Raw genomic sequence first — 25,670 nt, 5'->3', positions numbered from 1 at the left:
AGCTAAGTTAAGCTAAACTAACGCGCTCCGCCTCGACGACCTGCAGTCTGAGTCCGTACAGCTACGATGAGAGCTGTCTGTCCAGCAGTCAGGACCACATCCCGCTTGCCGCTCTGCCTCTCCTGGCTACGTCTGCGCCGCAGTACCAGGACGCCGTGGCAACGGTCATTCTAAGAGCCAATCAGGTTTACAGTGACTTCATCAAGTCTCCAGAAGGAGCTGCTTTCAGCGGCCAGGTCAGTCGGAGTGTGACGGTGGAGAAAGGAACATGTCCGGACAAAGTGGATTTGTGAATTTGTGACGGTCGGCTTCCCCTTCATCTTGCAGGTGTGCGTCATCGGGGACTGTGTGGGAGGGATCCTGGGCTTCGACGCACTCTGCAGCAGCTCTGTGACGGTCTCAGAAAGCCAGAACAGCAGCAGGCGGGGCAGCACCATCAGTGTCCAGGTACACGTCTCATCTCTCTGACCATAACTCATCTGACTGGCTGCTCTGAGTTGGAATAGTCAGTTAAAGGAGTGCATTTGGTTAAAAAGTGTATAATATCAGTTCTTAAGAAACTAAAACTTTCATCCAGCTAGCTGGAGCTAGAGCTGTCACAAAGAAAACATTTCTCACTGAAACTTAGAATGTCTGAATGGATCTGAATGTAAAAATGCTGCTTTCATGGGGCAGAATTATGTCAATCTGACTGTTTTAAGCTTTGCATCATATTATAAAGTTGTTCCCCCCAAAACACAGACCTGGAGTGTTGCCTGAATTCTTTCATGCATTTAAGTCCTTTAATCTCCCACGGCAACCATTCAAGCTGTGCAAAACGCCTGGGTGGACCCAGCTCCATCTTTGAGGCACAGCTCCTCCTCAGAAGGAGTTTCCAAGCTTCCAAGCACAGGGCAGCCCTCTGTAAGGCTCCTTCAGACTAGCCAGTAGCAATTAGCAGACACTCGGTCGAACTGAGCATCTGAGCTCATCATAGGAGCTACTTCTCAATACGATGCTGGTAAGAACGTTGATAGAGGGTTAATAGAGGATGATTTAATGAAGGTGGAGCTTCAGGAAGAGCAGGAGGTTTTAAAGAGACAGAGGCCCAAAGTCAAGTCATTAAATTATTGTCAGGTTTCTTTTAAGTGTTATTGGATGCTTGCCACATTTTTATAAGAACTAAAGGTAACATATTTACTTGATTGTGGTATAAAATGGCACTATGTGTCTAGAAAATACATAATACTTTGGTTGCAGCCTTTCTGCTTTAAAAAGCTGACAGAACATCAAACGAGTGGAATATATAAAACCATGTTCTCCATCTTTGATTCCCAGGACACAGAACTTCTCTCTCCTGGTATAATCATAAACAGCATCTCCCCGTCGTCGCCGTCCCTCGAAGGCAGCCGCCACTTGAGCCGCAGCAACATCGACATCCCGCGCAGCTCGGGGCCCGACGACCCCAAGAACCAGCTGCCGCGCAAGCGCAGCGACTCCTCCACCTACGAGCTGGACACCATCAAGCACCACCAGGCCTTCCTCTCCAGGTGAGCTACGGAGGGAGACAGGCTGCCGAACGCACAAAGGCAAATGGATCCGGCTCACGTGTGCTTTTCGCCGTTTCCCTCCTGAGCAGTCTGCACTCCAGCGTTCTCCACGGGGAGCCCGGGTCACGGCGCTCCAGCAACAGCACCATGCTGGAGGGCGGCTCCCTGGGGAAGTTCGACTTCGAGGTGACCGACTTCTTCCTGTTCGGCTCTCCTCTGGGGCTGGTGCTGGCGCTGAGGAAGACCGTAGTCCCCTCCTTAGACGGTGAGGAAGGCTCTTTGGTTTCTGAGGTTTGGCGCTCTCTGACGCGGGGAGAAGGACTCATTGTCGCTTCGCCGCGTCTCCGGAGCAGCTGGGTGTCAGAGGTCATGTCTCTGTACTCAGAGGCCGAGGGGCCATGAAGTACGTGATGGATGAGCTGATGTCGGTCTGACTGCTGGCGTCCTGTTGGGGGTTTCATGGGAATCAGGCTCTCAAGCAGCTGACTGAACAGATTTCCAGTTAGCAGAACATTTATACGTTTCCTTTATTTCTACTGAGAAAGTTTATGAAAGAAAAGAAGAACATTAGTTTCTAATTAAATGAAATTATTTGAAATATTAAAAGAAGTCAATGCAGGACATTTAAATCTCCAGCTATTTGAAAAAGTGGAGTAAGCTTAATAAAGTACGATATTTCAAACAACAAATAAAGAGAATATATGTACGGTAACAACAGAGGCATTTAGAATAAAATAGAATAGAAAGGAAATGGGCTTTGTTGTCCCGAATTGGGGAAATTAATAATTAATAGCAGGAAGTGGAGACACATAGATTCACACAGAGATAAAAAAAAAGTATTAAAATCTACATTTTAGTGTCTTTAGTGGACAGTAAAAAAATTAAAAATGATGTTCTGTACAGTAAGTGGAAAATTACAACATACTCTGCAGTTATCAGAAATACTTCAAAGAAATGTTCAACTATAGCATCATATTTTAAACATGCACAGAATGAGTATTGAAAAACAACAAGCTATCTACAGTATATGAAAATTGATGTTGGTCCTAATTTGATGTAGTAATATATAATTTGTTTTACTTATTTTTTTATTCAGAAAATAGTACAAAAGAAACATTACAAATGAACAAACAGAGGTATAAACCATAAGATAAGAGAACAAATAACAACAATAACATAAAGATAAAATGAATAAAAAAGGAGGAACACATCAAAAACAAAATGGATCATAACCAAGTGGTGTCACAACAAAACATGGATTTATTTAATGTGAGTTAGGATGCTTTGTTTTTCTTTTAATTTTAACAGTTTTTTTTCTGAAATGCATTATTATTTTCTTTTTCTTGTTCTGGCCGGCTGCAGTGTCCGCCCTGCGTCCAGCCTGTCAGCAGGTCTACAACCTGTTCCACCCGGCCGACCCGTCTGCCTCCCGCCTGGAGCCGCTCCTGGACAAGAGGTTCCACCTGCTGCCCCCCTTCAGCATCCCTCGCTACCAGCGCTTCCCCCTGGGGGACGGACACTCGGCTCTGTTAGGTTGGACTGCAGACACGTTTCCTGCCACCGATCTCTGCCGTTCCCTTTAAACACCAGGACATGTCGCCTGTTCCTTTTCTGTTTCCGGGTCTTTAGTGGACACCGTTCAGAGCAACCCGCAGCTGCTGATGGAGCCCGGCGGCGGGCTGTCTCAGCGTTCCCATGACAGCCCCGCCAGCGAGACGTCCATCCTGGTTCCGGTCCTGAACTCTCAGACCTCTCTGGTCCACGGCGATGGTACATTTCCAGTCCGGCTGATCTTTGTTCTCTTTCAGCTGCTTTTGGTTTAGAAATTTTGAAGCGAGCGTCTGCTGGAAAGTTAACCTGGAGTTTAACTCTCTTGTTATCCTTATTTAGAATAAAAAGCCAGATTAGCCTGAAGCTAACAGCTAGCCTGAGAGAGCAAAGAGAGTTTCTACTGTCCTAAAACTTGCCCAATCTCAAAAATATCTCAGCAGTTTTAGTTTTACTTTTTACTTTTTTTAAACCATCAACATGTGAAATAATATTTTTTTTAACAATTTACTATTTAGTCATTTTCTTTCTTGTTTTTGCTTCTCCCTCTTGTGGTCGTTGTGTTGCCTTCGGTTTTGGGTTCAGTTTTCAAAGCACATGAAAAAAGTAGCAACTTGTAGTCCGAAAATTACAGTAATTTGGATTTATTCTAAACGAAGATGCAAAGACAATTATCCACTGAGGGTGAAGCTTACAAATCTTTCAACAGAACCCAGGATCAAAAATAATCCTTTAAAACAAACATTGTGCAGATTGTTGTGCTTGGTCACATAAACCTCTTCTCCGCCTGCCTCAGCAGAGGTTGACATTGGTGATCACTCAGATCAAAGTTGGAAACTCCTAAACTCCTGACTCTCTCCTCTGTCTCAACAGCTGACTCTCTTCAGTCTCATCTCCATGCTGATGGTCTGTGTCCGACCTCCACATCGCCAGGAGTCCCCCACCTCCGCTGCAGCCGCAGGGCCAGCGAGGCCAGCCTGGCCAGCCAGGTGTCGGGTCTGGCCGACTCCTACACAGCCACCAACATCGCCACCAGTAAGTCTGTCGGACCGACCGCGGCGTTGACCCGCGATATGTTCACACGCTGACCCTGTTGTTCATTCGTCCCCCGCCTCCAGCAAACAAAAGTCACTGTAAGAGGCCCAGCCTGCTGTCGCAGCTGCCGCTGCCGCACAGTAGATTCGCCTCTCGGAGCGCGACTATTCGCTTGCACAGCAAAATCCGTCGGGTGTTCCCAAGAGCTAACGGTGTGGAGTCTGAGCCGAGCTCAGACCCTAGCTCTGACATGACCTCTGACCTCACCGATGTCACATCTGACATCACAGACCTCAGCTCGGTGCCCCCGTCGCCCCGGCTGCTGAAGAACATAGAGCAAGGTACCCTGGCAGTGAGTGAGGGGTGCAGTGGGACTGTAGGACCTCTCCTGGTTCCCTGAGCTCTGCCCGTCTCCCTCTCTGTCTTCCTCTGTAGTCACGCCTCTAGAAATAATAAAAAACCAAACCCTGACCCTCCTTGTAGGCATCCAGGAAGTCTGGCTTACCAGAATGAAATAAAATGATTCGCATGAGGTTTCCTTTGACACCTTCCTGCCAGTTTGCCTTTCGAACCCTCCGAGCGCGACACTGGTCTCTTCCTGTTTTCATCCATAGAGCCTCACAGTTGAAGCCTTTGCCGTGGTTTAGACGTAGAGTCCTTCTGAAGTCTTCATCTCTTCACCAGGATTAACTTGACCATGAACATGAGCCAACAGTAAGTCCTGACCGTGTCTCTCTGCTCCTGACTAGTTGCGTCGCGGTGGTGGGGCAGTAAGCGCATGGACTACGCTTTGTACTGTCCCGACGCTCTGACGGCGTTCCCCACCGTGGCTCTGCCACATCTCTTCCACGCCTCCTACTGGGAGTCCACAGATGTCGTCTCATTCCTTCTCAGACAGGTTTGTGCTTCACTCAACCCAGAGCAGGAATTAGAACAAACTTAGAAAGTACCGTCTACTTTATTGAATCAAACATGGAGAACCAACATCTAATCTGATCAGGTCAAGAGTCCAGAGAAACCCCAGTTAGTTTATTATCAAGATCAAATTTACAAATCAAGATCATGAAGGCTCTTAAAGGGCCGGTTATTACCAGAATGTATTGATAAAATCTGTTAAATAATTTTATTGAAGATCTTTTCAGTTCCTCCAGGATTTTGTGATACTTTTTGGGATTTTTATTTATTTATTTTTTATTTTTGCAATATAAACAAAATTGTTTGTGATACTAATTTGGAAATATTTGCAATATTTATTTATGACGGTAAATACGACTTTTTATTACTCTGTATGGATCATGGAATACAATCTGACATCAATTAAGGCTGTTTAGTACAAGTAAAAAAGTTTTTGACAATTTTTGAGAAAAATCTGCAATAAACTCCCAATTATGTATCAGTGCAAAAAGGTGTGGGGATTTCTTGATTTTGAGTGAATTTCCATAATAATTCTCAAGAAACTGGAGGGCAATTGGCAGTAAACGGATAAAATCTACATTGGTTTGATAACATAATATTAGTCTAAGGTGAAAACCACAATATTGTAGCATCCTGCAGTATGTGAGAGAATGAAAAGGGGACATTTCCAAATTACTCTTGAACATTTTCTTTACATTAGTTCTGTTTTGGCCTCTGTAGGTAATGAGACATGAGAACTCAAGTATTTTGGAGCTGGACGGTAAAGAGGTGTCTGAGTTCACGCCCTCCAAACCTCGGGAGAAATGGGTTCGCAAGAGGACACACGTAAAAATACGAGTGAGTGTGTTTTAATTTGTTTCCTCAACCCAATGCTTGTGAAAGAAAAAAATAGCTGCAGACTCAGATTTGAGCTCTTTGAAGGAGTTTTTTCATTTTTATAAAATGTTTTTTTCAAAATAGATGCCCTCAAATAAACAATCATTCGTCCTTTCATGTTTTGTGCTTGTGACGGTCAGAGGAGCATGTTTCATGCCGAACACAGCCGTCTACTGAAACCGATTCTCTGTTTTCGTCGCTTCCGCAGAACGTGACGGCTAACCACCGCGTGAACGACGCCGTCTACACGGAGGACGGGGCGCAGACAGTGACGGGACGCTTCATGTATGGACCTCTGGACATGGTCACTCTCACCGGGGAAAAGGTGAACGTTGAACTGAGGAATGGAGGAGGCGAGGAATCGTCATGAAGCCGGTTAACCACGGCGTCGGTGAAACACTGCAGCTTTCTCACCTTTTTCCTTCTGCAGATCGACATCCACATCATGACCCAGCCCCCGTCTGGGGAGTGGGTCTACTTTGACACGGAGCTGACCAACAGCAGCGGACGCGTCTCCTACGTCATCCCAGCCAAGAAGCGACTGGGCATCGGGGTGTACCCTGTCAAAATGGTGGTCAGGTGTGTGAACTCACAACTCCCAGAAGCTGTGAAAAAGTATTTCTGAAGTGTTTGAGTTCATCTATTTATTTAATTAGGTTAAATCAGGTTATAATTCATTGATTATATTTTATTTGAAAACTACATATCCACAACAAAAGCAACATTTTCAGTTCAAAAACCCTCACTGCTGAATTATTGGATAGCGATAGATGATCTCAAAAAAAAAAAATGTATGTTATTCTTTAATTTTTATTTAGGTTATCCAAAGCATTACAGTGTGACTGTGGCAATAAAATGTGTTTTCATGTATCCCAGCTGGATCTTCTGACTCCTGCTGGTTTCTGCTTCTCTTCCCTGCTGTGTCTCTAACAGAGGTGATCACACGTTTGCAGACAGTTATCTCACCGTCGTACCCAAAGGGACAGAATTCGTCGTTTTCAGCATCGACGGCTCGTTTGCTGCCAGTGTGTCTATCATGGGAAGCGACCCCAAGGTTCGGGCCGGAGCCGTGGACGTGGTGAGGTACGGATGAACGATGCAACAACCGGCAGGCTGTCGGGCCGTCCGGATCCGCTCACCGCTTCCGCTTCTGTCCAGGTACTGGCAGGACCTGGGCTACCTGATCGTGTACGTGACGGGCCGGCCTGACATGCAGAAGCAGCGTGTGGTGGCCTGGCTCTCCCAGCACAACTTCCCTCACGGCGTGGTGTCCTTCTGCGACGGCCTCGTTCACGACCCGCTCAGACACAAGGCCAACTTCCTCAAGTGTCTCATCAGTGAGGTGAGGGAGGCAGAAAAGTGTGGAGGGTTTCCTGTCGTTCCCTCCACACTTTGTTCCCTCACCATGTCGCTCTCATTCCCCACCCATGGCCACGTTCCCACCAAGCCCAGCAGATTCAAACAGTTTTCACCTATTTTTTTTTACATGTCAAAGTCGTCCAAGCTTCAGAAATAAATGATCAACAGCTAATTTAATCGATTAATCGTCAACTGGAGTATACAGATCCATCATTTAAACATGGCAACATGTGTTAACAGAGTGGATGCTACTTGCTTGGCGGTTTTAGCAACAAATCTGTCTTAGTTTGCACTTTGTTAACTAAACACATGTATATGTTCTGCTCTGCGTCCTGAAAATGGACGAATAGTTTTTCTTAAAACTTGCTCTCACTTGTCGGCTTAGGCCCACATGAGGATCTTTGCTGCCTACGGCTCCACCAAGGACATCTCCGTGTACTCGTCCATCGGCCTGCCCCCGTCTCAGATCTACATCGTGGGAAGACCAACGAAGAAGATGCAGCACCAGTGCCAGGTATGGAGCAAACCCGACTTACTGATGCACTGCAGGAGCAACTGGCAGAAAACTCAGAGTTTAAATTAGTCCTAAAGTAACGGTGCAATGTGTAGTAGTAATAAAACGAGGGGTCAAAATGTAATAAAACATCAATAAAGCAGCATTATGTATGCTTAGCAGTGCTTCCTGCTACTTCCTGCGTAATTACATTTTATACTGGTCATTAGAAAATGTGGAAGTAACTTTTTATTTTAGAAATGATAATATAATAATGTATGTAACGAAGGACCACAAACTGTTTGTGTTGTGTTGTAGATCCAATACGCATTTAAATGGAAACTTTGATCAATAATTGTTGAACTTTTTCATGCTCTCTGTCAGAACCGTCCAAACTTCCAGGGTTTCATTACGTTTTGCACACAGTTTTAATGGTATTTCATTACATTTTAAAGCCTGATCTCATTCCATCGTTACATATCATGGCGCTACATACTTTAAAGTCAAAGTTTTACTTTGATCTTGTTAAGAAAAAACAAATAAAAAAAACACCTTTATTTGATAAGCTTTTAGAAATCCATCCAAAGTTGAGTCAGCAACAGGTTTCAGCAACAAGATGCTTCAAAGTGATAAAATATAACACAATTAATCAATGTCCCAGTTATTATTAACAAATGGGTGTTCTAGCCTTGATTAAAAGGAAGTCAGTGTTTCAGCAGTTTTTCAGTTTTCTGGAAGTTTGGTTCTGATTCTGGACGCAGAGATTGATATAAAAGCTGATAGATCCTGAATCATGAAAAAAAGCTAATAAAAACATAAAACACTTTAATAACCCAGGAGGAAAACTGAGTTTGTATTTCAGTGTTTTCCCACGTTAATTTGTGAGAGAAATGTTTTTGTGGGGTTTTTTTTAATCCTACTGTTATGGTGAGCCATTTATTCATAAACTTGACCGTCTGACCTCTCCTGCAGTTCATCCCAGACGGCTACGCCTCCCACCTGTCGCAGCTCGAGTACAAGCAAAGGTCTCGACCTGCCAAGTCCACCTCCACCCGCATGGTCCTGAGGAAGGGCAGCTTTGCCCTCGGGGCGGCTGGAGGGGATTTCCTCCGCAAGCGCAACCACATCTTCCGCACCATCTCCTCCCAGCAGCCAGGGGGCTCCGGCTCCGGCAGCCAGCCGGTACGGACCGAGCGCACACTGAGCCAATGCGAAGGAGAGCGCGAGCGCTCGTTCGCCACCGCAACCCAGAGGAGCATGAGCATAGCGGCGGGTTGCTGGGGCCGCGGGAACAAGGAGGGGCCCAAGTGAAGTTTACGCACGGAGCCAAAGACGCTCTGTGATCTCTGGACGGGACAAAGACCCGGACGGACCGGGTCGCAGGTCTGTAAGGAGGCAGAGATCAAAGCGTTCTGTAGCATGATCCTCTTACCGTCAGACTTTTATAGGATGCATCATGTAAATAGAAAATGAAATATTATAAGCCTTAAATTAATCTCGTCTAATGGGACCGCCTCCTCTCCGTCCCAGCATTCACGCTCATGAGCTCAGGACTGTTTCATCCTCAATCGAACACAAGTCTGATCCAAGAGGTGTCTGGCTTTTCTCCTCAACTTCTGCTCCACCGTTTCTGACAGCAGCTCCTCCATGGCATCATGGCGAGAAGAAGCAGAAACACAGATAAATCATTAAAAGGTTCAAATCAAAACACAAAAGCAGATAGTTTTGGTTTGTTTTGTAACATGCGTGAAGAGGAACAAACTTTATTGTCCTTTTTATTCCCAACTATAGAAGGAAATAAAAGTTTTATCTCTAGGTGTCTGTTATGAGTACTAAGCTCCAGAAACATCTTTAAGTCATAAAACTATAGTCATAAATATGATAAATGTCACATATAGTTTATCCTGTTGGAGCCTGTTTGTTTCCTAAACACTGCAAAAACACTAAATCTTGCCAGTTAAGTATCTTAGTACACTTGAAATAAGACTAAATAACTTAAATATAACATTTTAGGAAGGTAAATAAGCTTGTTATAAGTCAATCATTTTTGCATATAAATAAAAACTACTAGTTCCACTGGAAGATTCTTCTTAAACATTTAGTGAAAAAATCCCAAATATTTAGCTTCAACTTGCTAATTACATACTTAGGAAGCTAAATATTTAGTGTCAAAGTACTTCAGAAAGAGTTAGTAAGCTCAAAATTAAGTTAGCCAACTAGATGTAGTTTGAAGCAAAATTTTGTTTTAAGTGAAAATAAGCTCAGTGAACATTTATGGCTCCATTTATTTCATTTGGTAATGTCTAGCCGTTGCTAGTGAAGATTAGATAGAAAATGCTGGAAAACTTGTAGAGCTTGTATTGCTAACACAGCTAGCATATCCAGTTAGCAACAATTAGCAAATCCAATTTTTGGAACATGATTACAATCTGATCCAGTTCTGACTTCAGAGATAAAAATACATCAAGAATCAAACCAAAACTCTCTGCTTTTCTACACACTAAAAGAAAAAAAAGTCTAATTTGGAAGTTTGGTTAATGGACTGTGTCGTATCTAGTCCCAATTCCAGAACAGGATTGTTTGTCATCCTTATTTTATTTTTTTTTTCTCGGTACACATTACAGGACAGCTGTAGTTTTTCTTCCTTTTCCTTTCAGCGTGGCCTTTTGGCCACAAAAGGCCTTAAAATCCCACAAGACACTGACTCTACAGCGAGAACAGGAAGCATTAAAACAGGGCATGCAGCATTAAAGCACCAACTGAACTCTGTACAGTCCACAGCAACTATCCCTTTATATAACCATCTGCTTGCAATACCTCAGACCCACCTGCTGGTGGCGCTCTGCGACCTGCAGCCGGGAGTCAGACAGACGGCTTTTCCAAGCTTTGTGCTCTTTTTGTGTTTCCAAGTTATGGACTCTGTGTTGCTGATCGAGGACGACGACATGGGAAGCAGGAATAGTTTTTATTGCACCAAAATGGCCGAAGAATACGTGGAAATGTTTCAGCCTGAATGTTTCGTGGTGCGTTCAGGGATGAATGTTGAGGTTTGGAGGATACGCCTCGTACCTCTCCTTCGTCCAAGATGACGTATTATGGGTTTTGCTGCTTTTCTTCTACTAAACTGTAGATTTTCATGCAAAATGGACTTTTAAAAAGAGTACATGTCATGTCTGATCTAGTGGATGAAACGGATGATGAGTTAAAGGAAGGCTCTGTAGATTATTAGGTTTTAGGACAACAGTCAGGTGCCTGAATGGAGACTGAAATCAGTTCCGTTTGGGTCTGATGTTCATCTTGCTTTAAAAGTTAAACATGTCCTGAGCACAAAATGTGCTTCCATTTTAAGTGATGGAGGAGAAATTGCCTCAGTAGTGAATCAAATTTTAAAACTAGAAAGATTTGCGTTTCCTGCGAAAATGCAGCTCGACTGCTGTAAGCAGAATGCTTTCGGTGAAAACTGCAGAAGCATTTGTAGTCCACTGCAGAAAACTTGCACAAATGTAAGAAATAAGCTGAAGCAGTGGGAAAACAGCAAGACGGTGTGCAAGAATATAGGAAAAAATTATTGAAAATGACTGAAAACTTAAGTCAGTGCAAAAAAGTTCCAGTTAAGAGTTTCAGATACTGTTACAGAACACTGTTTAAAAAGCTAAATTATAAGGTATAAAGCTCATAGTGCAGTCAGAGCAGAATGTAACGATGATTTTAACTAACATACTGCAAGTTGTGGTTTACTAAATATGTTTCACAATATTAAGTTACTCATTTAGTTTGCAAACAGCAAAATGCAACAGCCATCTAAAATATTTATGACAGCATGTAAGCTACCACTATTATGTTGACATGGAGTAACAAACTCCGTTCAGAATGAAAAATCCTATGTAAAAGCTAAAATTAGCCAAACTGCTAATGCTAGCTAAAATGCTCTCAATAGCAAGTGGGCTATCACCAACATGTTAATTAACATCAACTCACTCCATTCAGTCTATGTTTTGGCTTTTAAATGAAAATGTGCTAAAATGCTACATTATTAAAGAGGGCTAGCTCTAGCAAGTTGATCTATGGTAGCATACTCCATTCAATATGCAGAAACTCATGTTGGTAATGATAGCAACATGACAGTGTTACCTAACATGTTGGCTAACATTAGCATAATCCACTCAGTACATCAAAATTAGCTAAAAAGCTAATGTTTGCTTCAATGCTATTATCATGTTAGCTAGGATGTTGTGTAAACTTAACTTTGTCCATTCAGTAAGTTAATTTTGTTTTTTAAGCAGAAATTGGGTAAAAATGTAATGTTATTAAATGCTATTATTATCATGTTGACTTATGCTAGCATGTTGGATAACATTGACTTAATCCATTAAGTAAGGTAGGTAGCTTTAGTTTTTAGGTCAAAATTAGCAAAATAGTTAATGTTAGCAATCGTGCTATCATTATCATGTTGGCTTGCTATTTCTTTTAGATGAACCCATGTACGATTAAGATTAATCAATTACTTAAAAGTTAAATTTGCCAGATGTAGCCATAGCTTTTTAACAAATTGTTTCAATATTTCATAATTTCATTATCAACTGCTGTTTCACTATTTTGGAGTGCTACTGGTAATGACCCTTTAAAATATTTCCTTTTCACCCTCACTTAGACTGGAAGTACATTCAAGACACAGGTGTTTAAAAATGAGCACCTGACTGTATTTCAGTTTAATTCATATAATCTGGATTGAACTAGATTAGCTGACTAAAGAGTCCTTCCTTCCAGCCTGAGGGAGTTTTTGGAAGCTCTTGTCTGTTTCCACTCTGTGTGACCAACGATGTCTTCATCCCACGAAAAAAGCCAAAATCATTCTCTAATACTGTAGTGAATCAACTATTTAACCTCATTGTTTCTTTTTGCACTAGTTTTCAGGAGCGTATGTAATAGTTATTGTTTATGTCACTGTTTTTGACGCCTCTGTAGTGAAATTTCCCCCTTTGATTTCTGCCAGGGTGAGAAGCTCACTGTGTGTGTTTTTGCGTAGAAAGGAAAACGATGTCAGTATGACGAATGTGCCAAACTGTGGCTGCAAATGAAAACAGGAAGATTCAGACCAAGAATTTTAAAATACGGCTCAGTGCAACCAAAATCAGACTGCACCTTTTAGGTATTCATGTCTTTAATCTTTTCCGGTCCTCAGGACTACATTTCTCATAATACTTTCAAAGTACAGTTCTAGAAGTTTACATACACTCATGATGAATTTAGGGCTTGTAATCATTTAACTGAACCATTTTCTTTCCCAGAATTTAATTATCACACAAAATACAATTGTTGAAATCTATTTTACAAACTTTAACTTCTCCATTTTCGTTCCAGAGTATATATGGATACGCAATTTCAGCCAAATGTGTATATGAGCACATAAAAAAAAAAAAAAAGTGACACAATATATAGCTAAAACTATCTTTATTATGATTGGTGGCTTTTTCTTGGAAACTATTTGAAGATTTTTGAAATAAATTAAGAATAGCATTTTTTTAAAACTTAGTTGGAAAAATAAATTACGCTATAAACTCATACTTTATATTTATAATAGTCACAAAGTGGCCATTCATTGACACATTGAATTGTTAATTGATATAATTCTCAGGCAAATATATGATAATCTCAGTGACAGTGAAGTAATTTCAGACCTGTTGTTCTGACAGGACATTCACCAGTAAGATTCGTAAAAGAATAAATCAGAAAACAACATGAGCTTCTTAATGGTGTGGATTCGGCATGGGCCGGTTACCAATGTCACAGTGTAGCAAAGTTCAAGTAAAAATAAAACTAACAGTTTTTAGGATGCACCGTTGGCATTGGCCGATATTAGTCATTTTTTTCAGCATATCGGTATCGGCTCAATCAGTATCAGCCAATAATAGTTTTTTACCATATTGGTCCAATAAATAAAACTGGCCCGTTATTGACAACCGATATTTATTTCTGTCTTGGGGAGACTGGAAGATGGTGGTTATTTGTATTTGTTTGACTGAAGCAGAGAAGTAGTGATAAAGTCAACATTGTAGTTTTTTTTTTCAAGGTGTCAAAAGGCTAGTTAAATACATTTATGATATATATAAAATTGGTAAATATCCATTATCAGGAATATTGTCGGCATCGGCCCAAATCATGTCATTACAATTGTATAAATGACTGAAACCTTTCATGCTGTGAGAATCTCATACTGGCCCATGCCTAATGTAGCTCCAGTCACGTTCACACAGACCTACAGCATCCCCTCTGTTTGCCTCTATATTTCATTAACTCAGACTGATAATCAACATTTGTTCTGCCACACATTTCAGATTTCTGGACCCAAACCAAATAATCCCCCTTTGGCTGCTGAGCCGGGTCAGAGTGTCCGTTCATAATGGATGTGTCTGTGTAAATACTGTAAAGATGTACATGTAGAACCTCAGTGGCTGAGAGTTATTTATTTTAGTTAAGGGTCATGATGTTGTTCTGGAAATTTCAGGTAAAAATATATTTGAAATATGTAGCATTTGTTTCTGTCCGTTTGGCTCATTAAGGCAGTGGAGCCCGGAAGGTTTCTGAGTTTTTTTTCCCTGTGCATCGTTCTGGTTCCACCAGAGGTCAAAGTTTACCACGACACAAGCTACTGGACGAACCGGACACACCACCTGCACACAACTCTTTGTATTGAAACCTGCTGTTGGCTTGTGCTGTATCTTTAGCATTTTATAGGATTTCATGAAACAGTTTTTCAACCTGGAGTGTTTTACAGAAAACCTGACTTATAACCACAGACTGCTTTTACCAGTCACAAGTACGTGCATGGAAACCCATTGAGAACTGTTTAACAATCTGCTGCATGTCCTCTGTCAAATTGGAACCACTTAATAACAACAATATTATTATTAATAATACAGCAATTATGTTGTTCAACATTGCTCCATTCCTCAATAAAATATAGATATGGGGAAAAAAACCTGTCGCTTATGAATGAAATTGACATTTTGTGCTTTCACTCAGATTTGTTGTTTGTGAAAAAGTTAAAATGTGCTTTATTTAGCCATCGAGGAGCAGTTTGGGCTTCTGAATAAAACTTTTCAAGTTGTTCAGTCAGACAGGAGACACAAACCAAGAGATTATTGCTTTCACAAACCTGTTCAAAGATTTCTCCAGCATTTTTTAAAGCAAAGATGGGAACAACTTGAACAGCTAATAGTTTATTAGCTCCCACACATTAAAAGGCATTTTATGTAAAAAAATGTTTTTAAAAATGGACACGTACAACAAACAAGAAGAAGTCTTTTTTATTATTTTGGCAAAAGAAAAACTTGTTTTCAGAAATGTCCTGCAGGTGGCGTCTCTGATTACAGCGCCCCCTTTAGCTTAGTTAAGGTCAGTTTAGTTTCAGTCAAACCTTTTTACACACCGTGTCGTCACAAACACAGTGGCTCGTTTTCCACACCACGTCAGTGTTTGCCCCGAGCTGAGATGACGGGAAGAGCAGGAAGGGAATCCTCCACATATTGCACAAAATGGCAAAACGCTGTTTATAAAATTGGCCAAAAACAACAGCTTGACAGTAATAGTAGTAAAGATAAGCTATGATTGACCATATAAAAAATTTTCTCAAAAGAAAAAACGTATTCACATTTAATTGTTCTTAAACGTAGCGCTTGTGACGTATGCACACAAATACCACGACGGGCAGAATTGGAATTAATTAGCCCGCTTCTCAGCGTCACAGGATCGTTCAATAACCGGGATAAAGAGGAAACCTGCCGTTTATCAATGATTAACGACGTTCAATAGGCGCCACCTTGCGTTCAAAAAGTATATCGCGGCCAGCCAGTGACGCTAAACGAACACCAAATGGCGATTAATTTGTAACTCCGTCCCCTGGAGCTAAACCAGACCTTTTAAGTCGAGCACTGATCTACAATAGTTTTACAGCAGACAGAAAATTTGTGCCATATTAATTTCTTCATAAAGTTTATTGTTTCCTTTACAAAGTCATCTTAATAAATAATATGTGATTCAATGAGGCTGCTTAAAATTACTTTTAAGCACTTTTTAAATTTGTTGTTCTGCTGTAATATTAATGTAAGCAGAAATTCACCATAAGTAACTTACAGACTAATGAGAGATTTCTTTAGATAATTTTCGTCGGAGTGGACAGAAGTCATCTCTGGGGAACCACATGTGATCTTCCATTAAATATCTACAGGCTCCTGCAACATCAGAATTTAGTAATAGATTAATTACCATAGCTATGCAGATGATACACAGCTCTACATTACAATGTCACTGGGTTATTATCAGCTCATTTAAACACTGTGCAGAGGCACAGAACAAATCAATGAATGGATGTGTCATAAATGTCTTCACCTGAACACAAACCAAACTGAAATAATTATTTTTGAACCTAAAGAGGAAGCATCAAGAGTCGGCACACGGCTCCAACTATCACAGCTGATGTAGTGATGGACCTGAACCTTCAGCGTCAAATAAAGACGGTTACAAAGTCGGGCTTCTATCAGATGAAGGACATTTCCAGGATTAGAGGACTAATGTCACAACAAGAGTTACTTTGTGTCCCCAGAGTCAGAACCAACATGGAGAAGCAGCATTCAGTTTCAGTGCATCCACAAATTTGGAACAAACTTCCAGGAAACTGAAAAAACTACTGAAACACAGAGTTTCCTTAAAATAAAGGCTAAAACCCCATTAGCAAGCATAGCATTTAGTACTACTGTAAAAGCCATTAAAAGCCAATACACTTTACTGCAGGGGTGTCCAAAGTCGGTCCTGGAGGGCCGGCATCCTGCATGTTTTAGTTCTCTCCCTGGTTTAGCGCACCTGGATCAAATGATGGCTCATTAGAGGCCTAAGGGGAACATTGATATGCTGAAAAGGTTGTTACTACCACCAGGGAGAGAACTAAAACATGCAGGATGTGTCGCTGAAGGTTCAGACATCTTCATTGGATGTCAACACGAGAGGGCGGAGTTACTAATTACCCGTTGCTAAGCATCACCAGGTGAATGATAAACCTTCGATGTGTTTTACTTTTTGACAACCAGATGTTGAACAGGAAGTGGCGCTAAATAAACAGCAGGTTCCACATTTGATGGCTTTTTCTGATGCCAGGTGATGCTGGAAAGTTCGTGCATTAATTCCAAATCGGCCTTCCATACAAACCTTGTTGAGACACTGAAGGGTGGGGATGGAAGAGCACGTCTGCTCTTTGGTTTAACAGGACGGATGGATGAGGGGGAATGAAATGCATGACCAGCAGAGGGGTCAAAACATTTCTCAGTTTGTCTGTTCCTGTGTGTACAGTGACCTCATCATGGCTGCTTCAGAGCGCTCGAGGCCTCTTGGGGGTTATCTGTTTGCTAGCTTGTTCTTCTTCTTGGAGAGCACAGCGGAAGGACTTGACTTTATCTGAAAGAGGGAATAAAATCATGAATTCTAAAAGTTACACAGTTTAAAATGGGTAAAAAAAATCCCACAGAGAGTTAGAATGAAAATATTTATGGAAACCGTATAGAAACTGATTCGATGCCAAGATTATCAGGTGTTGTTTATTTCTGGTTTCATTATTAGAAATCTAGAAATCCAGAGATCTAGGAGTCTTTTTTATTTATATACAAATTTATTAATGTTTTACTCCTGGTAGTTTAGTATGACCTACTGAGAGATTAATCTCAGAACATTTCTAGAAAAAAAAAAAAAAAAAAGAAATTTTTGAGTTTGAAAAATTGAAAATCTGCCAGAAAAAACGTCTGAAATTTTGAGATTAATCTCAGAAATTTTTGCGGGAAAAAAAATTGTTGAAATTTGAGTTTCAAGTCAAAAATGTTTACGTTTCAAAAGCTGGATTTTTTCAACTTTTCAAGCTCAGATATTTCAATGTTTTTTCTCTGAAAATTTTACAAGATTAGTCTAGTTTCTAGCAAATGTTCAACTATTAAAACACCCTCAGAAGACAGAGCATAGAATTAGATTGAATAGATCTACCCCTATGGATTGGGCACATTTGCACTGATGCCCGATCTTGAATTTGTTTCAGTATCGATACCGATAAGATATTATCTGTCTCTAGCTTAGAGTCGGGTGAACTGTGTTTAATAACAGCGCTGACGTTGCGTTTTACCCCTCAGCTCGGTCAGGATGTCGATCTTCTGGTCCAGGATTTGCTCCAGCTGGGTTGCATAAGACTCCACGTCGTAGTCCACCTCCTCCGTCATCTCTAGAAGAACCTTCTCGTCCTCCAGCCAGCGGATCGACTCCTGGCAACAGCAAACTGCACTGTGATGCTCTGCTGACATCTACAGGTCAGACTCAGTAATTACATGAAAATCCTAACATTTATCCTCTATTTTTCCCCCTACAGAAAAACATCAAAACTCTTGAAGCCTGCACTGCCGTACCTGGAACACGGCCCGGTGGTCCTCCAGCACCTGCTCCTCCATCTCCACCAGCTGAGACACGACTTCATGGAAGGTGAAGAGCTGTGGAGAAACCTCCTCCTCCTAAAAACAAGCAGGAGACAGAGACCTTTCTGTCTCACATGAAATCATTTTGGTCATTCTGACCGACATAAACTCTGATTTAACTTCAGACTGTGAGAAAAAAAAGTGTGTGTCTTTTTATTTGGTGTATAAAAATATCTGGTCTCAACTGTAAATAACGTTTTTGCATCTCATTACAAAACTGTGCAGTTTGAGTATCCGGCACTTTCAAGGACTTTACCCAGAAATCAAGCACTTCCCAAACCTTGAAAACACCAAATTGAAATTCAAGCATTTTCAAAAACAAAGAAGTATAAAATCACACAGATGAACGAGGAATGAAAACATATTTTTGTACCACAATAATCTTAACTTGCTCGAAAAGAATTAAGATTATGAACTCCTACCCCATAAACTCATACTATATTTTCAGATGGACCCTCATTAATAAACCAAATAATAAATAAATAAATAGAATAAATTAATGAAAATCTTACAAAACTTTTTCCAGGAAAGAGGAAAGAAATGAACAAAACATAACGTGAAGCACTACGAATACTTTCCAGATGCATCGTGTGTTTGATCATATAGACTTTAATGTTACTGTATTGTGTTTTTATAAATAAAGTTATATATACACCGGTGGCTGTGTTTGCCAGAATTTTATTTATACTGTAAAATTCTGGCCACCACAGTTTGATGTTTTTTTTTTTTTTTTACAGTGTGTAATCTGAAGTGATTAAAAGTCTGAATATGAATCTACTTGGTGATCTGCGGTATTTTCCTCATGCTTCAGAGCCAAAGACTTTTACTTTTAATTACTGTCTCTACTTTCTTGGTTTCTTCTTCTTCTTCTTCTGTGGTTTGTGACGTTTTGCTTACGTTCTGTTCGCAGAGCAGCTTGAGGTCGTCTCTCTGCGGGGAGCTGCCGACCCCCCACTGGGCCTCCAGGACCTCCAGCTGGGTGATGTGCCCCTCCTGGTGGCAGTCCAGAGCTGCTGCAGGGTCCACCACCAGCTGCTTCATCCTGACAACACATCACAGCTTACAGAGGCGTCAGGAGGAAGAGGAGGGGCTTCAAGGCACAAGTTAAGAGGCGAGATCTTGAAATAAATCAGTTAAATCACTTTAGTAATAACATAACGCAAGTTTAAAACAGATTTGACTTTTTTCCCCCATTCTTTTGAATTAAGAGACCAAAAGAAGCGTCTCAGTAACTATAGCTGATCTGCAACGATTTGACTGAGATAGCTAAACAGAAAATCATGCCGCACTTTTCAGATTTAGCTCCATTTCCAGCCAGCTCTATCACCACCATGTTTCACTAACAGGATCTTGTCGTTACTTTAGTGTTAGTGAAAGCATCTTCTTTCACAAAAAAATGTCTCTAAATAAAAAAAACATTACAGTTTGACAAAAAAGCCAAAAGGAGCAAGAACACGTTGTCAAGGCGATTTGGTAAATCACTGACATTTCAACATTTTGGACGGCTTTGAATCACATTCAGCTAACGGTCACTAAACACATCATTTATGAGTAGTTTCGGTCTCTTTTACTGTGTTTAAAAGTGGAAGGAAAATATAAAATCTGGTTAGAATTAGTGAAAAAAGAAGCAACTAGCAGCTTGTAAATGGCAGATCCTTTGTTTCGGACATTTGTCTCCAAGGTAACAACCATAGAAACTATTAGACATCACAGCGTGGCTGATTCTCTCCACAGTGAACCAGTTTTATTGCCACTTTGAGTTGTTTTCTTGATGTCTTAAATAACAATAGCAGCCTGTTCAGATGTGTGACCATGAAGGCATCATGTCTACCCTGCTTCCCTTGGAGAGAGAAGACAGATGAATGTTTCTTTGGGGGAAATGTTTTGCGTGACGTAAATGGGTGCAGCGATCGTACTCATAAGTGGGTGAGAGCTCCAAGCGGCCGCCTCCGCCTCCTCCCTGAGAGAAGGGGATGTCTGACGGACTGATGCCAAACTCCTTCACCCTGCAGACAGAAGAGGCAGAGGAGAGAGGAGGATCATGTTCAGGTCAGACATATTTAGTTTGTTTACAGCCTCAAACTGTTGCATTAAATAATAAGCAGAGCAGCCATATTGACAGCAGATGTTCAGTATTTGAGGCTGCGGACAGACAGACAGACGGCAGCTGGTTGTGAATGTGCCTCTTCATGCTCTCTTATTAATATTTCTCTTATTATCTTTAATCTGTATTTTTAATTTTGTAAAAATAAAATAAAATAAAATAAGTTTAATATTGACAGAAATTGTTGTGGAAAATTGTTTTGTTTGCCAGATTTTTTATTATTTTGCAATAAATTATTTTCATTTTGGTTTTGATACGCCAAAATGTCCACATAACTTTATACTCTGATCTGTCTATTGATGTCATTTCCCAGCTACTTTCTCTTGAGTAAAAATATGAACTAGTGCTACTTTTACTCAAGTCTAATTTTTGGCTGCTCCACCCTCCTCTGCTAGTTTCTTAAAAATCATAAAAACATTTGAAATGAATGTCTTCTAATCAAAGGAAACTTATTTTACCTGTTGGCATATCTCAGAGTATTTAATGTGTTTTCACAGGAGGCCATCCCAGGAGAAATGGTTGCTATCTGGAGACAGAGAATCATGATGATGCTATGGGTGTTTACAGCAGCGGGTGCAGTGTCCTTTGCTCCTGATGTCTCACCATGCATGTTCTTGAATTTTCTCCAATGAAGGAGTCTCTGAGGACTTGGGTCAGCTTGCTGGCTCTGAACGGAGTGTGAGGTTTGTTCCTGCCCAGGGCGCGGATGCATTCCTACAGCAGGAGGCCAGCAAACCCAAATTCACTCAAAATGATTGTAACTATACAGACTGAAGAAGAACAAAGTAAGCCTGGCATGCTGGTGACTCTCTGCTCCAGTTTACATATTGTCTCTTTTTTAATTCCCCGTTAGCTTAGATTTATTTTTACACGTTCATGTTGTTTAATTAATTACACAGGTTTTAACATTTTATAAAAATGTAACACAATTCATTGCTTTTTTGTTGTTGTTGTTTTTACATAAAAAGGTTCCGGTCAGAACCTTTGTATTAGCCCGTTTCTGGTACGCCTGTAAATCTGACGCACAAGCAACAAATCTCGGCTCATTGAAGGTTCATTTCTGCTTCAAAAAGCGATCTGATTGGACGTAGGAAAACACTATTGTCATGCTGAAGCTCTGCTCCTTACTAAAACATCACTGTTCATATTAAACTGCCCCTGTCCTCCGCAGAGACATAAACCCAATACTAATGTAATTAAAAATGTTTCTATTTAATATAGATCCTGCTGATGCTGCAGCATTTACAGTAAATGTGCTCAGAGGAACCTGAATGCCAGCATGTCAGTGACACAGAGCAGCCCTCCATATGAATCCTCTCTGCTCTGGCTCTGTTAGAGCTAATCAGGTTAGCCAGCGGCGTCTGGAGCAGCGGCTTGCTGACCTTCAGCGCCAGCAGGCTCTTGTTGATCTCGGCTCCTTCCAGTCTGGTCTGCCGGTCGGCGCTGGACGTGTCGGCCCCTCTCTCGTTCCCCGCCAAGTCGATGAGCGAGAACTTCCCGTGCATCTTCCCCCGCCGCCGCAGGATGATCTGGAACACGGCGTGGCTCCGAGAGGAGTGAGCGTTCGCTGAGGTCTGACCTGAAGTCCTGGAAACCCAAACTCTCTGTCAGATATTTTCTAAACAAACTACTGCAACGTTTGGTTCAGAGTTAAACTCCTCTGGCGTTCACCTGCAGCTGTTTCCCATTTCGATGAGCTTGAGGACGTCCTCAGTGCATTTCACCTCCCTCTCCTGCAGCCCCACCACCTGCACCTGCTGCTTCCCGTCCTCCAGGACCCGCAGCTTGGCTTTGCGGTTTAGCAGGTCAAACACCTTTGAACACAAGCAGAGGTACTGTGTAATTAAGCCGCTCCGCCGCTCTGGGTTCAGTCAGCTCTTTGGTTGTTGAGACGCTAACCTTTCCGCTGTAAATCTCAAAAAATGTGGCAAAAACTTGCAGATCCAATTTCTTATAAACGGGTTTCTTCAACATGAGAAAAACATCTCTGGCTGCCGTGAGAATGAGAAATAAAACCCAGTTAATTCGAAGAAATGTTTAACGCAGCAGTGAAACAGGAGAAACTGACCCGACAGTGCGTAGATGCCCTTTGAGCAGTCCTGGTTCTTCCCAGAAAAGTCTCCTCCCATTGTCTGGAATCACACACATTCCAACAGAAATGAAAAATATGAGAGGGAAACTGTTGTGAATATGGCTGAAATGATTAATCGGATCAATCATGATGGATCAGATAATCGTCAACTAGTTTAGTTGTTAAGTAATCATAAAATTCATCATACAGGCTTAAAAAAGGCTATTTGCTGAAAAAACTCACTCACTCAGAGCAGTGATTAAGTTGTAAACTACAATTGTAATTAAAAAAAATTATATTTTGCAATAAAAACAAATCCTGTCTGTAAATATGTTGTACCCTAAACTCATCAAGTGGCATCTTTTAATGTTTTTCTATTATTGTATGAAAAATGCTTTGATTAGAAATCAACAGAATGTGCCAATTTTTTCTATCTGATTAATCGTCACAACAATTAATCGATTAATCACCAGAATAATTGATCAGTCGTTGGAATAACTGATAGACTAATCGCTGACTAAAATAATGTAGTTATTTCAGGTTCACATGAAAGCCCTCACGTGTGTTTTTCCACTTCCTGTTTGTCCGTAGGCGAAGCAGGTGGCCATCCCTCTCTCAAAAATGGTTTCTACCAGCGGCTGGGCTGTAAACCTGCAGCAGAGAAGAACATGTTAGCAGCAAAACAAATACAAACCTGAGAACTTCTCTGTTGACCCGAATTGGAAAATATTCCAATGATTGGCGAATCTCAAAAATCTGGCTTTTTTCTGGCTAGCAAATGCACCACACTTGTTCTAATAGCTATTATTTAAATATTCCCCAGGAATGTAAATATTATAGTTTGTCCTTCTCACCGGTGGGGTGTTTAAAATCAATTGAGACAAATTATGGAGAGCATTCGAACATACTGAATCATCCGTTGCAGTCAGGAAGGTTTACCCTTTTCAAGCAAAGTTGTATTTTTGCAAGTCAAAAAACTTTCAAACTTAGAAATCTGAAATTGTCCAGTTGTCCCTCCAGTTTTTCGTGATTCCATCATTGCGGAAATTTGCGTAAAATTTAAAAAATCACCACATGCAAATCTGTTTATTGCAATTTTTTCACAAAAAATTGTCAAAATTATTGAGTTTAAGTGACTAATTCCCACCAGCAGGTGGGAATATTTCTTACTTCTTCTACACTGCTGCCTTTAAGCTCTTTAAAGAATAAAAATGTCTAAGTGTTCGATCTGTCTGCTTGTTACTTTTTCTTCATGTAGATGTCGGAGTGGTTTTAGCTTGAAATAAATATCGCAAAATTCATCCATGCAAATATTTCTAAACAAAATCCACGATATCGATTGTAAAACTCCCCCCAAAAAACAATCACCTGCAGGGACTGTCTGATGGACGCCTGGCTATGAAAAAAAAGCCCCGACACACCTGTAAACCATTTCATTGGTGGAGCTCTTGTCGAAGGCGTAGTCGAATCGGAACGTCTGGTTCTCCAGGAAGCGGGTCAGGTCCACTTTCTGCTTCGGCTCATGGACCATCACCACATCCTTACTGGGAATGGTGATCACATCCAGATCCTTCACTGATAACTCTGAGGAGGGAGCACAGGCTTTGACTACACACATACATTTAACAAGTCCTTGTTGTTTACTTTTGTGTCAAATATGAATCAGGATTGAAATAATAAATGTCACATTCACAACATCAGTTAGAACTGAAACAATGAGGACATTGTTGTAGCAGCAGCAGTAAGGATTATTGTTGTTTTTCTTTTTTAAATAAAAGCAGTATGTGTTAATGTTTTATTTTCAATATTGTGATTCATAAGCTGCAACATTTTTACTCATGATTATCCTACCATGTGAATCTCATAGCAGGCCATGTGAATGACATGATGACTATCACCTAGGAGAATGTATTTCATTACAAACTGTCATTTCTTTGTCCTGTATCGAGAGCTTTTTTTCCTCAGTGTCTACAGAACGCAGTATCCATGGCAACAACATCTGCTTCCTGTCTCTAGTGAAATCATGTGCGAGCTTGATTGTTGGTTTGAAGCTCAGCTACAGCACAAGGCTTAACTATTAACTCAGACATGGTAACACAGTTTATTATAAAACGGTCTGAACACGCTCATCTTACCTTTTTTATTTAGGGGACGAGCGCGAACACACACACAGATCCTGTGCTCCTCAATCTGAAACAGAAAAATCATTCTCCATTTAATTTCCTCTGTTTTTGTCCTCATTTTCCTCATCTATTATTCCTTGAAATCATTTTCATTCTTGAATCTATTTTGTCCTTTAGAATTACTCCACCGCCTCTTTTCCTCTGTTCATCCTCTGCCTCCATATCTGCAGCAGCTCCTGCTTTCCCTGCCCAACCTGTGCGGTGTTTCTGACTCACAGCATCATTGGAAGTTAAAGGTCTGTAGTCCAGGCTGGCCCTGAAGTCTCTGATCATGCACATGATCTCATAGTTGGGTAGATTGACGTCGACCTCCTGCAGTGAGACAGAAAGGAGAAAAACCACAACAAAGAAATCAGCATGTCTTACTGCCATAAAAATATGTTTTTTTTTTATTTTTATTAACTTTGCAATGGTTTTTGAATGTCAGGACTAGTAGACTCTGGTCTACTAGTCTACTTTAAGTAGATTTTCTTTAAATCAGTCCACTTGTTTTATCAGTCCTGATTCTGTCTAGAAGTTCTGTCTCAACAGTTCTCTTTGTAAGCAGAAAGAAAATAAGGAACAGATTTGTTTAAACCAGTAAAACAGAAAGAATCCTTCCTTCACAACCTTCCTCTTTGCTCCACGTCTCTAATCAACTGTCGGTGAATGAATGTGTGTGAGTGTGTGTGTGTTCTGTGCTCACCTGCGCCCTCTTCTCTCTGAGCTCTTGCTGCTGCAGACGTCTCTTCTCTCGTTGCTCCTGCAGTTTCTCCACTTCCTTCACACAGTTGGATTTCCTTCGTGCTGGAAACGACAAATCAATGAATTTCATTTTATTTAGTCTTTATTATTTTATTTAACATTTATTTAAAGGGCAGCATTATGTATTTTCCAAGTAATTGTTCTAAAAATATAATTTAAAAACAATTAGGCCTCTGTCTCTTTAAGAAGCTCCTGCTCTTTCTGAAACCCCGCCTCCAGGAAGTCACCACAACAGCAAAGCTTTTGACATGTTGATGTCAGACATAATTTTAGCTGCAGATGCATCCTTTGCTATAAATGATCCAGAATAA

General features: G+C 41.0%; 2 protein-coding genes and 1 long non-coding RNA gene across 4 annotated transcripts in view; 1 reads left to right on the top strand and 2 right to left on the bottom strand.

The window, feature by feature from the left end:
• Positions 1 to 12,025, top strand: part of LOC106963261 (membrane-associated phosphatidylinositol transfer protein 2-like) — a 45,132-nt gene extending 33,107 nt beyond the window's left edge. Inside the window, exons 12-27 of one of the 2 annotated variants that reach the window (XM_015058076.1) lie at positions 47 to 236; positions 328 to 447; positions 1,318 to 1,529; positions 1,619 to 1,794; positions 2,892 to 3,062; positions 3,159 to 3,299; positions 3,951 to 4,112; positions 4,196 to 4,453; positions 4,862 to 5,010; positions 5,748 to 5,864; positions 6,112 to 6,228; positions 6,334 to 6,482; positions 6,837 to 6,986; positions 7,062 to 7,245; positions 7,648 to 7,776; positions 8,728 to 12,025. In XM_015058076.1, coding sequence (XP_014913562.1) covers positions 47 to 236; positions 328 to 447; positions 1,318 to 1,529; positions 1,619 to 1,794; positions 2,892 to 3,062; positions 3,159 to 3,299; positions 3,951 to 4,112; positions 4,196 to 4,453; positions 4,862 to 5,010; positions 5,748 to 5,864; positions 6,112 to 6,228; positions 6,334 to 6,482; positions 6,837 to 6,986; positions 7,062 to 7,245; positions 7,648 to 7,776; positions 8,728 to 9,066 — 2,764 coding nt within the window. In that variant the 3' untranslated portion in view covers positions 9,067 to 12,025. The remainder of the gene's footprint in view (positions 1 to 46; positions 237 to 327; positions 448 to 1,317; positions 1,530 to 1,618; positions 1,795 to 2,891; positions 3,063 to 3,158; positions 3,300 to 3,950; positions 4,113 to 4,195; positions 4,454 to 4,861; positions 5,011 to 5,747; positions 5,865 to 6,111; positions 6,229 to 6,333; positions 6,483 to 6,836; positions 6,987 to 7,061; positions 7,246 to 7,647; positions 7,777 to 8,727) is intronic. The other variant, XM_015058077.1, reaches the window with a different exon arrangement.
• Positions 12,026 to 15,043: 3,018 nt separating this feature from the next.
• LOC106963264 (uncharacterized) lies at positions 15,044 to 16,614 on the bottom strand. Its single transcript, XR_001428159.1, has 2 exons — positions 16,144 to 16,614; positions 15,044 to 15,986 (listed from the first exon to the last, which is right to left on the bottom strand). It is a non-coding gene; the product is annotated as an uncharacterized LOC106963264 (long non-coding RNA).
• Positions 16,615 to 16,637: 23 nt separating this feature from the next.
• Positions 16,638 to 25,670, bottom strand: part of LOC106963260 (kinesin-like protein KIF2A) — a 28,232-nt gene continuing 19,199 nt past the window's right edge. Inside the window, exons 6-21 of the mRNA XM_015058075.1 lie at positions 25,301 to 25,401; positions 24,832 to 24,927; positions 24,568 to 24,622; positions 23,854 to 24,016; positions 22,993 to 23,083; positions 22,430 to 22,493; positions 22,261 to 22,352; positions 22,033 to 22,175; positions 21,744 to 21,948; positions 20,965 to 21,075; positions 20,820 to 20,887; positions 20,174 to 20,263; positions 19,155 to 19,299; positions 18,192 to 18,293; positions 17,915 to 18,050; positions 16,638 to 17,202 (exon numbers count right to left, since the gene is read on the bottom strand). Coding sequence (XP_014913561.1) covers positions 17,117 to 17,202; positions 17,915 to 18,050; positions 18,192 to 18,293; positions 19,155 to 19,299; positions 20,174 to 20,263; positions 20,820 to 20,887; positions 20,965 to 21,075; positions 21,744 to 21,948; positions 22,033 to 22,175; positions 22,261 to 22,352; positions 22,430 to 22,493; positions 22,993 to 23,083; positions 23,854 to 24,016; positions 24,568 to 24,622; positions 24,832 to 24,927; positions 25,301 to 25,401 — 1,748 coding nt within the window. The 3' untranslated portion in view covers positions 16,638 to 17,116. The remainder of the gene's footprint in view (positions 17,203 to 17,914; positions 18,051 to 18,191; positions 18,294 to 19,154; positions 19,300 to 20,173; positions 20,264 to 20,819; positions 20,888 to 20,964; positions 21,076 to 21,743; positions 21,949 to 22,032; positions 22,176 to 22,260; positions 22,353 to 22,429; positions 22,494 to 22,992; positions 23,084 to 23,853; positions 24,017 to 24,567; positions 24,623 to 24,831; positions 24,928 to 25,300; positions 25,402 to 25,670) is intronic.

Source organism: Poecilia latipinna, unplaced genomic scaffold, assembly GCF_001443285.1.
Source record: "Poecilia latipinna isolate Pla-1442-1.1 unplaced genomic scaffold, P_latipinna-1.0 Scaffold1515, whole genome shotgun sequence".
Classification (NCBI taxonomy): domain Eukaryota; kingdom Metazoa; phylum Chordata; class Actinopteri; order Cyprinodontiformes; family Poeciliidae; genus Poecilia; species Poecilia latipinna.
The sequence above is the reverse complement of the archived record's forward strand: the minus strand, read 5'-3'. Positions and strand labels throughout refer to the sequence as shown.